The sequence below is a fragment of the Eubalaena glacialis genome, chromosome 2 (genome assembly GCF_028564815.1).
Source record: "Eubalaena glacialis isolate mEubGla1 chromosome 2, mEubGla1.1.hap2.+ XY, whole genome shotgun sequence".
NCBI classification, from domain to species: Eukaryota; Metazoa; Chordata; class Mammalia; order Artiodactyla; family Balaenidae; genus Eubalaena; species Eubalaena glacialis.
In genome coordinates this window covers 14,871,283-14,883,814 of record NC_083717.1, presented here as the reverse complement: position 1 = coordinate 14,883,814, position 12,532 = coordinate 14,871,283, and the positions used below count along the sequence as shown (strand labels likewise).

At 38.8% G+C, this 12,532-nt stretch overlaps 1 protein-coding gene across 2 annotated transcripts in view; it reads right to left on the bottom strand.

Annotated features, from left to right (window-relative positions):
* Positions 1-12,532, bottom strand: part of NEBL (nebulette) — a 336,004-nt gene that overhangs the window by 41,868 nt on the left and 281,604 nt on the right. The window contains exons 14-18 of one of the 2 annotated variants that reach the window (XM_061178832.1): positions 11,058-11,168; positions 6,220-6,330; positions 5,947-6,057; positions 2,617-2,721; positions 1,064-1,156 (exon numbers count right to left, since the gene is read on the bottom strand). The exons of the other annotated variant lie outside the window; for it this stretch is intronic. Coding sequence (XP_061034815.1) covers positions 1,064-1,156; positions 2,617-2,721; positions 5,947-6,057; positions 6,220-6,330; positions 11,058-11,168 — 531 coding nt within the window. The remainder of the gene's footprint in view (positions 1-1,063; positions 1,157-2,616; positions 2,722-5,946; positions 6,058-6,219; positions 6,331-11,057; positions 11,169-12,532) is intronic. 2 annotated transcript variants of the gene reach the window in all.

Genomic DNA, 12,532 nt, shown 5'->3' with positions numbered 1-12,532 from the left:
TGGATACCAAGGAATGACTGTATGACAACTATTACCAAATATGCCTATTGGTAAGGATAGCAATTATCCATTGTAAATGTCAAGCACTGAATGAAGAAGTTTTTAATCCATAACATTAAACACCTCCTCTACCCTTCCCCCAAGCTCAAAGGGAACTGGGTGGGGGGGGGAGGGGGGAGGCAGGTAATTTATTTTACAAAATTATAGTGAAGCTGTGTGCTTTCCTTTGCTGGAAATTGGAAGAAGCAGAAGGTGAATGGGGCCTTTGAAACCTTCTCTTAAGCCACCAAATGAATGTTCTAGGGCCTTTAATCATTCTGTCAGGGTAAAATTTCTTTCCTCCAGGTTGTAGAAAGGTATTGAAATTTATCCTTTCTCTGAAAAATTTAATACAGTTAAAATTCTGTTCAAAAGGGTGAAATCTAATCCTAGATTTCATTACTGTACTATTAAGGTGATCTATCTCTTATGCACTATGATATATCAAGATGAAATACTGCTTTAGGTTCAAGGGGAACAAGGCTACGGTTTCCTTCTGAAAGTTAGACCTTTGATATTTGATGAAATAGTGTTTCAACAAAGTGAAGGAAAAAAGGCAGCCAGTTTAGTAAAGAACCAAAAACATTTATCTAGCTTATGTTTGCTTTTGGAAAGGATGATTAATGCTATAGAGAACTGGGGGCTTCCCTGGTGGCGCAGTGGTTAAGAATCCCTGCCAATGCAAGGGACACGGGTTCAAGCCCTGGTCCGGGAAGATCCCACATGCCGCGGAGTAACTAAGCCCGTGCACCACAACTACTGACGCCTGCGCTCAAGAGCCCGCAAGCCACAACTACTGAGCCCACATGCCACAACTACTGAAGCCTGCGCACCTAGAGCCCATGCTCCGCAGCAAGAGAAGCCACCGCAATGAGAAGCCTGTGCACCGCGTTGAAGAGTAGCCCCTGCTCACCGCAACGTAGAGAAAGCCAGCGCACAGCAACGATGACCCAATACAGCCAAAAATAAAAACAAATAAATAAATAAATAAATTTATATTTAAAAAATGCTATAGAGAACTTACTGAACTAATATTCTGCTGATTTTTCTTCACTCGTTCAATCTCTGGAGTATCTTTTACTGCTGTGCCAGCTCCTACTTCTTTCTTATAAAATACCTTTATTATAAGAAAAGGAAAAGAATAACTGTAAGCTTATTAGAATTCAAGTCCTAGAGATCTGATTCTTGAAAAAGAAAATTTCTCAGATTTTAAAGTAACGTGAATACAGCTTCTATTTATGAGAACCAATGTCACTTTAATCAATTAAATAATCCATTATGAGAATACATGCAAAACTTTGGTTTTGTATTCCACAATATTACAAGTAAACCTCTACTACCTGTTCTAGGGTATGCTTGGTAACTTACATGGCTGCAGATTACTTGCTCTAAGAATATAAATCCGCAAACTAGAGTTTCCTTCTCAAATACAAATATATATCACATGTGTATTTGAGAAAAATCAACAGACATATTAAAAAAGCTCACTAAGCAGTTATCATTTAATTCAAAAACAGCATGAAGTTTTAAGCAACTGCTATTCTCCAAATGAGAGCAAAGATGCTCTCGTTCTCTTCAAAGAAAACATTAGCTCTATCTTCAACATCAACACTAAGTCAGCCTATTTTCCTTATCTTTCCACTTATTCCTTAGAACTACTCCCTCTCTTGATATTTGTTAACCCGTAGGTCCCGTGAGTGTGTGTGTCGGGGTGGGGAGAGGGGGCCCTGGAACCACCAGGACCAGTGGGGGTCAGGAGAGCAGGACATGAGAGATGTTCCCCTGCAAAAGCTAGAAATCTGGGAGACCGTGGAATCACAGGAGATAAGGGCCACACTGCCCTTCTCCCTCATCGTCTCCTCCAGCAAGATTTCTCCATTTCTTAGCACCGCTTGCCTGTGAAGACCCTAAAGGTACCTGAGCAGCATACCTGGAGGGTTAAGAGCTTGCCAATTTACTAGAAGTAGAAAATATTCCAGAAATCTTCAGAAATAATAGAATTTATATTTTTAATAACACATTTGTTTAACTACTAAATGAGTTTATCCTACATTAAAATATTAGCTGTACCATCAATTTTTATTTTAGAATTCAAATTTATATATCCCTTAAACATAAGCCCAATATCTTAATTAATGGTGCTGACAAAATTCCTATGCCTCAGAACAAAAATATGAAAGTTTAGGAACTGGTTACAAACTGGTAAATCCCTAAGTATATTATCAATGTAAATAATCAATGACCAGGAACGAAATCACTTATATGACTATTTTCATTTTCAAAGTAAAATCTGTGTGGAAGATTAAGATCTCTCTCTTGAGTGAAATTTTAAAATTCAGTTAAAAATAGCAGTTGCTTGTACCAAAGAAGGAGATTTGAATTTGTAATTCTACAACAATCACGATAAATTATAAGTTGTAAGAACATTTGGTATTCTTATTATTTTAAAGAAGGAAAGACATACATTTGACAGAAAATTCCAGCAATGCAGCCAAAAATCAGACAATGAAGGAAAAAGGCCCTCCTTACAAAACATAATTTCAAGGTGGCAACTGAAAAGAAATAATGACTACTCACCGCACTAATGTTTTGTTGAGTTGTCTTAATTCTCTGGATTTCAGGAGTATCTGCCACAGTAGAATAGCTAGAAAGCATCTTCTCTGCCTCATCTTTATACTTTTTCTAAAATTATAAACAATGAATGTGAATCTGAAACTCTGTGTGAGACAGAGACAAAGAAAATGGTACTACTTTTTCCAACTCTACTATATACCACCTGGCTCTAAATTATATCTTAGGATTCAAAGCAGTTGTTGATGTGCTTATGCAATAGTAAAAATAAGAGCTTATGCAAACAGAGTAAGCAAACAGTCTAGGAAAGCACATTCACCTCCACTCAGGCAATGGTTCCCACCCCAGACTATTCAAACGCCCTGGGAGGGCTTGACCTTAATAGCATTCCTAAGCCTAGAACCTACTCTCTCAGGAGCAGTCCCAGTTCCTGTTCAAAGTAGCCCTTATAACTCCTACCAGTAACCTGACTCTCTTTGCTTACTTGTTTTCATGCTTCTGGATTTACGCTTTGCTTCCTACTTCAGATAAAGATACATTTGATTAAGGGAGAGGTACTAGTATTTTGTAGTGGAGACTGAAATCTCAATTTTCTTTCTACTAAATGTACTCTGAGCTCTGATACATCCTGGGCAATACCTTCTACGAGATACTTAACACACATTAACTCATTTAATTAGCCCCACAAGCAGATACTACTATTATCCACTCTTACAGATGGGGAAATTTAGGGATTAGCTAAGAAGTGTCAGAACCAGGATTTAAACCCAGGCACTCTGGCTCCAAAGTCAGTGGAGGTAACTGCATGGCATACCGATGCTTGTTAGGAAAGGTAATTCCTGTTCCTGTTGAAATGCACCACAGCATCATTACACCCTTTTAGGTATTCCATTGTATCCCAAATAACTAAAATTCCTTAAAATCAGATGTACCCTCATCATACTCAAAAAATCAACACTGTTAAGTTAAAGCAGGAATTCTAACAGCTCAGGCATCACTTCCTATGGGAAGCTTTTACTCTTGATATCATTACTTTCTGGTAGGATATATCATAGTTTGTCATACCATATTTGCACGATTATTTGATTATTAGATTAGCCTGTAGTTTCCCAAAGGCAAAACCATGTCTAATTTGGCATATAAATGGGTGCCAGGAAGTATCTGCTGAATGAATGAATGAGCTTGGCAACTTTTCTCCCCTGACTCAAATGGCCATATGCCCGTTTTAACTATTTATCTATGATTTTAGTCCAGCTGATATAGCTAGAGCCAACTTCTCCAAGCTCACATGCTGTTACGAGACACTGAGGACAGATGAACACACACTTCAGGACCATCCCAACTGCTTTGTCATGGAGAAGGCTGAGAAGCAGGCAGCTCCTCTGATACTTGATTCTGGCCTCTTGATACCCTTGAAACGGAACAGGACCCTATGGGGCCTTCCCAGGACAGATCCTCCTCCCCCATTACTTTCACTTGCCTCTTGTCTATAGAAAAACTTTAGTCAAAGAATAAATTTAACCAGAGAAATTAGAAATACAGAAACAAAGGTAATCAGTCAAACAAGACCAAATAATAATTTATTCATTAAACAAAGTCAAGGACCCTTAGTTCCTCCTCAAGGGCTATAGATAATATTCTGAGCCATATCCTTCGAGCTGTTTTGTAGATACTGAAACCCCCACCAGGTAGAAGAAGTGAACTACATGATGACCAGACTGTAGCCATGACATAAGCTGCCACAATTCTGAGAACTGGACTCAGGGAAATCGGAACAAACCGACCTTGGAACTGAAGATTGATTGGACTTAAAACAATCAAGATGACGCTGATCAGACCACCGATGACCAATGTCAAGATGACTGTCAGAGCTGACTGTGCTGCTCTGCACACAGCCTCCTCCCTCTGCCTATACACCCCTGAAACTCCCCTTTAAAAAGTCTTGCTCCTGGGCTTCCCTGGTGGCACAGTGGTTAAGAATCCACCTGCCAATGCAGGAGACACAGGTTCGAGCCCCAGTCTGGGAAGATCCCACATACCACGGGGCAACTAAGCCTGTGCGCCACAACTACTGAAGCCTGCGCTCTAGAGCCTGCAAGCCACAACTACTGAGCCCGTGTGCCACAACTACTGAAGCCCGCACACCTAGAGCCCGTGCTCTGCAACAAGAGAAGCCACCATAATGAGAAGCCTGCTCACCACAACGAAGAGTAGCCCCCACTCGCCACAATTAGAGAAAGCCCACGCGCAGCAATGAAGACCCAACACAGCCAAAAATAAAATATAAATAAATAAATAAATAAATAAACAAATAAATAAATAAAACAAAAAAAACCTCTTGCTCCTGATTGGCAGGAGGAACTTGGTTCTTTGGGACATGAGTCCACTTTCTCCCCAGGATTGCTGGCTTCCTCAATAAAGCTATCTTTCTTTTACCCAACACTTGTCTCTCAGTATTGGATTCTTGAGTGACAAGCAGCCGAACCTGAGTTCTGTAACACTCTCATTTTGAACCAGCGAATGTTTAGACTCTTTGCTCATGTCAACCAGAATTTTGACAAATTTGGTCAAATTTGGTTAAAAATTATTTCAACACAAACCCCATTAACCAAATTCAATTCTTCCATCATTTTTTCTTTAACCATTTTTTTTTTCATTCTCTTTACTATTTTTCCATTAGGATTCATTCTTTTTATAACAAATTTTATAACAAAGAAATTATTCACTAATGAATATTTTTGCCCAAATCAGATTTTATCAATAAACTTTCTTCTTCCAATAAACACTTTGTTTTGTGGTCATTATTTCTCTCACATCCAGTTTTCTAGAGGATATGTCATGGGTATACCTGGCAAATTAAATTTTACCAAGAAAACTTAGTTCTTCCATTAAATTTTAGTTAATATTCAATTTCACCTTGTGCAGTTTTATTCACTCTTAGTTTCAGTTGAAGTTGATTATTTTAATTAAAACATTCATGATGAAATGGATAAAAGACAAATTGTTTGTAATTTTTTTCTGTAGTATAAGCATTAGAGCCAAGTTCACAATAGAGTCAAAAAATGGAAATTAAAAAGGTCAAAATGCCCTTGGACCCAAAACAGAGGGCCCCAACACGGGCGCTCTGACACTCAATAATATCTGTTGAACTGAATCTACAGCAGTTGTCCCTTTCATTAATGAGGTAATCAGGTTTGGTAAATGGTTCCTTTATAATAGAGTGCATTGACTTTGAATAGAAAGCTCTCAAAAAGACACCAATCACAGAGACACACACAGCACAAGGTGACTGGATATTAGAATACATTATCCTAAGCATCTTCATTCTCTACCAACCTGGCTATAGATTTCAGATGCCCTCTTGGCTCGAAGCATATCCGGGATATCCATGCTCACTTGCATTCCTTTCCCTTTAATTTCATTTTCTAAGTCTTTCTTATATTCTTTCTAAAAGAACAGAAAACAATCTTCAGAGCTTTGCCTTCCATAGCAATGTAGATATTTATGTGTTTGAATCTCAATGCCACACATATGGAAACACCACTTATACTTTTTCTGTATACAATTCGATATGTTTGTTTTAAACTTTGTGTGCCATTAGTTTCTTACCTGGCTGGCCATTTCAGATGCTTTCTTAGCTCTCTGGATATCGAGGGTACCTGTGCTCACCTGCATGCCTTTCCCTCTAATTTCAGTCTCCAGATCTCTTTTATAATCTTTCTGCAGAAAATAAAACCTGCAATTAGGGCTTTACAATAATTTGAAAATCTGTATTGAACAACTCGATGTCATTTTTGACATTAAGATCATGGCTTTTGGAAATAAGTCAGACCTTTATGTCTTTTATTTCTAGGAAACAACAAAGATTTTTAATTTGTGGCAAGAACACAACTTGGAGTGATGTATTCACAAGGAATCAGGAGGTTTTTCTTTACTAACCTGACTTAAGAAAGAAAACAGAGTGAGCTGAGGGAAAATGTTTTATATTTTAATATGATAAAATTGATAAATTATTGGTTAATATATAACTCAGTTGATGAATATCAATAAAATGTGAGTATAAAATTGTCAGGTCTTGTTCTGTAGTGAATAATTGCTGGTTGCTTCCCTGGAATCCCACTCCTCTTTTTCCTTCATTAGCTCCTTGATTTGCCACTGGGCAACTCACTGCTTCCTGTTCTAAACCCCCAGCTTGGCTGAGACTGGCCGCCATCCAAGGGCCCTATTGGGCTTACATAAATCGTTATAGCCCACCCCTGGCCCTTCATGATTGGTTCAAGGATAGGTACATTTCTTTTTCCACACAAGGTATCAAGAGACTTTCTCTTTCCTTCTGGACATGAATGGAGAAGTCTGTAGCCCTAGGATCTGCCAGATGTCTCTTTGCAAACAGGAGAAGAAAGCCTGCCTGAGAACAGAAAGATAGAAAATGAAACAGAATCACACTGTTTGAGTCCTAGATCAAGCCACACCCAAGAATTCCTCTACTGTTTGGTTACAAGAACAATAAGTTATCTGCTTTTTTGAGCCAGCTTGAGTTGGATTACCTGTTACTTATAATAAAATGTCATAATTACACAGACACAACTGTCTTAAGAGACTCTTGTCACATTTTAAAACTGATTATAAAATTCAGCAAGCTGTACTCTTATAATTGTACATTTTTCTGTATGTATGTTTTTCTTCAATGAAAATTATATTAAAAGAAAAAAACTACTGATTACCTCCTATTAAATTCTTTCAAAAACAGTTATTTTCTATTATGTTGACATACTCTAGATTTGTGATTCCCTGCTCTAAAGTAAATTTTGCTTTGCTTATTTATGGTGTTCTAAATTTAGAGAAGTCGTAAACAAAAATCTCATTCTCAGAGAAATACTATATTTTTCCCCATCTACTACCCATAAATCTGCCTATTTTCACTGACTTACAGTCTCAGTTTCACTTTTCTGAATGAAAGTTCAAGTAATAATGTTTACCTTTCAAACTAATAATATTAAATTATTACTACGTCTGCAAAAAGCTCTGTTTTTAGCAAGCCTCTTTAGGCCCAAAAGCAAAACACCTCATTTGAAAGGCAATATATGTAGAAACTAAGGTACTGATCATAGATCGCCACCAAAGTCTCATGGTAGAAGTATGTCATCTAATTTTCCGATATGAACTTTCAAATCTAAAAGCATTCAAAAGCACATAAATAGACTACATAGGACACTAATCACATCAGTTAATATTGATACATAATAAAATACCCTAAAACTTAGAAAACTTAAAAGAAAAACATGATGACATCTAGGTTCCAAGCAAGTCCCAATGCACAAGTAAATTTTGAGTCAAATTTGTTAATGACCTGAGTCATCAGAGCCTGAGTCAAATTTGTTAATGACGCAGTGGCTAAAGAAAGTCACATGGTCAAGCCCACAGGTACAGGAAGGTCTGAATATTAGACGTCATTTGTGTAATAATATAGCACATTGACTTTACCTGAAAAAATAAACACTGAGCTATAGCAAAGTCCCTAAGTCTGGTTGAAAAGGATCTGAGAGCCTGTCATTTGGGCAAACTGGGACATGGTTATAATTACATGCAAATGAGACCTCCGGATTACAAAGATAATAGCATCACCAAAATTGGTTTAAGCTACCTGTAACCACAGTACAGCTGACTCTCCTAGGCCTGTTTTTCCCATAGGCTCTCAATAACAAAAATGCACCATTTTCCTAGTAAGTTTGAGCCTTGAACAACATGGGTTTGAACTGCGCGGGTTCACTTATACATGGATATTTTTCAGTAGTAAATACCACGGTACTACCTGGTCTGTGGTTGGATCAATCAGCGGCTGCAGAGGAACCACAGATACACAGGGGAGACCATAAATTATATGTGGGTTAACCCCCCTGTGTTGTTCAAGTGTCAACTGCATGCAGTCCCAAGGTACTCAGAGAAATCTAAACCAGCATATGGCTGAATAAAATAATGTATTACCATACTAAGGAAAGATGCAACACTCCAACTTTTCATACAAGGAATATGTCACAGAAGGTTCTTAGGTAAAAGTGTGAAATGCAAAATTTCTATTCTTCCCACATTCTTTTCTCCAGAGGAAGTATGCTTTCTTTTGGCTTCAAGTCTCAGCCCCATGAGGGTGATTTGGAAAACTCTTCTACAGCTCCAAATTCCCCACCCCACTCCCACACTCCAATCCAGGACCTTGAACTAATACTGGATGTCACACTCTCCTCATAATAACAAAAATAGCAGAAAATTGTGAGTAGTGATTTGATAGTTACTGGGTAGTTAGCTACTCAGAAGCTCAAGGAGGCCACCATAAGAAAGTACTAATACATCTAAGAAATGAATGACAAGAGAGAGCACAAGAAAGAACCAACCATGCAAAAACCAGGGGAAGGACTTTCAGGAAGACGACAGCGCTGTACAGAGACCATAAACCTTGTGGAGGTACAGCGTGGAAGCCTGTGAGGCTAGAACATAACGAGCAAGGGAAGAAGGGTACAGGATTGAGGATGAGAAGCAGGGGGCTCTGAAACCAGAGCAAGGAGTATGGCACCCATGCTGCACATGACTGGAAACCACTGGAGAGTTTTCCGTGGGAGGAATCACATAACTTAATTCTTCAAGGATTGTTCTGGCTGCTGGGTAGAGAATGGGTACTAAGAGGTCAATGATGGAAGCAAAATTCTGGTTAGGAAGCTACTGCAATGATGCAGGTGATAGAGATGGTGGCGTGGATGAGGGTGGGGGACAGTAGATGGATCTAGGAAGTCATTACGGGGCTGGAGTAAATGAAACTTGCTGACAAGAGAAATCAAAGTGACTTCTGGGATTTCACGGACACCATTTGCTAAGAAGAGGGTGGAAGAGGGAAGCAGATCCAGGGAAAAAATGAAGGGTTTTCGGCATGTAATGTTGAGTCCCTGTTACAATACATTTAAATGTCATTTACATGTGGTAATGCCTATGGGACATTAGATGTAAATGGTTGCATATTCACATCCACGTTATAGAACACAATTTTTCTATAAGAATGAAGTAGAACTATGTGAAGTAACATGGAGAAGGGTCCGTAATATTTAGTAAGAAAAGCAAGCACAAAGTACATGGTATTTATTTAAGGTTTTTTTAAGTCTCTGTGTGCACAAGTGTATAGTTATCTATACACAAATAAAAATGGACCTGGAAGGCTCTACAGCAAATTTGTAACAATGGCTATCTCTCAGGGGGATGACAGAATTAAGGGCAGAGTCAAAGAAGGTTTTCAAGTGCCTGTCCAGCATGCATCCTCCCCCCCACCCCGCCACCCACCATTTCTAAATGGAATCCCTATTGGTCCAGAATTCTCTGCCATCCCTAGTTTCTTTGACTAAGTCAGTTATGGCTATTCCATTCCCCTGGCCAGTATCTAACCCTGGGGATGGAAGCAGATCCCAACACAGCAGTAACTCCCCCGGCAGTTAATCAGCTACCTCTCAACCTCCAGATTTCCTGGGTGGGACTCAGTCCTAAGCCAGCTCTTCCTAACTGCACTTGTCACATCGTAGCTCTCCCAGTAACCCCACTGAAGCCTCACCCTAGCCAGCCTTGAGGCAAGTGAGCTGCACCCCTTAACCTGTACCCCAACTTTCTCTTTATGTATTCTTCTTCTAAGTCATCTCTTCCCAAATACTCTCTGCTCCAGTGGCCCTGTTACATTTTCAAAATTTCTGGGGGAATTCAAGAGATGTGGAACTGATTCTGGGGTATTTCCTTCGAAAAATACACATTTCCTTCTGAGTGCTACAACTTTGTTATCTTGTATCTATCATGTCATAGCATCTAAGACAAAACTTCTAAATTAATATCCTGTTGTTCATGTGTTACATGAAGAAGAAGATGGCATTAGATGAATGAACTTCAACCCAAAATGCTGACCCTACAGAAATTTCAGACGTGTTGATGAGGTCAACAGAGGATATTTTGAGAACATGCAACCAAATCACACAGAAATGGCATGATTGTCATGTTATAGTCTCGATGTGTGATTTTCAAGTTCTGCTCACAAAGTTGGAAATGCAGATATGCCAAGTAGCACACGATCCATCCTTAAAGAAAAAATGGTATGAAATATTTATCATAGTTTAAAATTAACATGAAATTTGTATTACGGAATAAAGTGAGCAGGGGTGTGTGTGTGCGTGTGTGTGTGTGTGTGTGTGTGTTCTATTAAAATGCCTTTCCCAGAGTTTTCTTTGATATACTTTAAGTTAATGAGCAAAGCAGAAACTGTAAATTTTCCCAGTAAGCATGATGACTGCAGATGGTTTCCATTCCAAACTGTTAAACTAGTCACAGAAAGCTTTGGAAAATTTCATGTACTAATCAGTTTGTTATTATGATTTGTTAAGTTCCAAAATACGAGTCTCAAGGTCTGCATCACTCACTCTACTAACCTCACTAGCTATCTCGGAAGCTCTTTTGGCATGCTGAATTCCAAGGGTGTCAGTGCCAACTTGCATTCCCTTCCCTTTAATTTTTGACTCCAGATCTTTCTTGTATTCTTTCTGTAAAAAAGCAACATTTTACAACATTCAGACACTCAGGGGACAAACATACATCTGTATTCAATGATACCAAAAATGGCTAAACATGTTTTTTTAAAAAGAAAACATAGCTTACTTGGTACTACGAATGACCACCTAGAACTAAATTTTCTGAACTGCTTAGAACTATATTCACTGTTCTCACTGAAGAAGAGTATATACACTCTGAAGATTTTTATTATAAAAAGGCAATTGCCAGGTGAGAATCTTCACTGACAATTGTCTTGAGGCCTGAAGGATAGAGAGGCAAGTTTAAATGAGTTGATATTTTAGAAAGAAGACTGATTTTGAGGTCAGAGCACTCTTGGCTGTGTGTGTGACGTTGGGAATGTTTCTTCACATTTCTGGTTTACTCATCTGCAAATGGGGATAATAATTCCTCCGTGCAGGATCACTGTGAGGGTCAGTGAGACAGCATGTAGCCTAGTGCCCAGCACAGAGCGGGTTCTCAGTAACTGATAGCTTTTTCTGGTCTTTTACTCCTATACCCACATGCTAAGACCTGGGTTTTTGGCTGCTCCTGCTACCGTGTTGCCATTCAACTTTCACTGGCTGAACTCTGCCATTGAGAGTTTAAAACTACTTTTCCAAGTATTATTGACAAGTGATTTACAAGATCTGACTCTGAATGTCACTGGATATGTCACCACAACAGAAGAATTTGTAGAAAATTACTAACGCAGGTAAGTGTAATGACAATATTAGCCAAAGACATCGTGGCAGAGAGCTGCTGTTTCTGCCCGAACAGCATCTATCCCTCCCTCTCCTGGCAAAAAGTTCTACAATTTTCTCTTGAGGAATTACCTCTAACCCCTCTCAATCTATAAACTTTGGGTGGGTTGATTTCCTACTACCCACATATACTTTTAATTCCACTAAAATGCTTTTAATGTTTCCTTTAATTTATGTAAAGAACACTAGCCAAAGATGAACGTAAATCTTTAAAACCACATATCAATTTAGAATATTTTATATTTAAAACATCATTAAACTACCTAGAAAGTTAACTGACTCCTGACCCCAGACTTGATTGGGTCAAGTGTGGGCACAGGACAGAAGGTGACCCAATGAGATTCAATCCTTAGACCTTAATCCTATTTTAAAGAAACAGATGCTCACTTCCTACTGGGATTAGTGGCCACAGATATGAGTTATCCTGTCGTGAAGAGGGGCCATCACATAGAAGCAGCCTCTCACAAATGAAGCAACAGCGAAGATAACAGAACTGAGGGATGAAGGAAGAGAGACATCATTCGAATTCCAACCTGAAGGAAACCTGGTCTTCGGATTTCTCTGTTCTTAAACCAAAACAAAGTTTCTTTGTT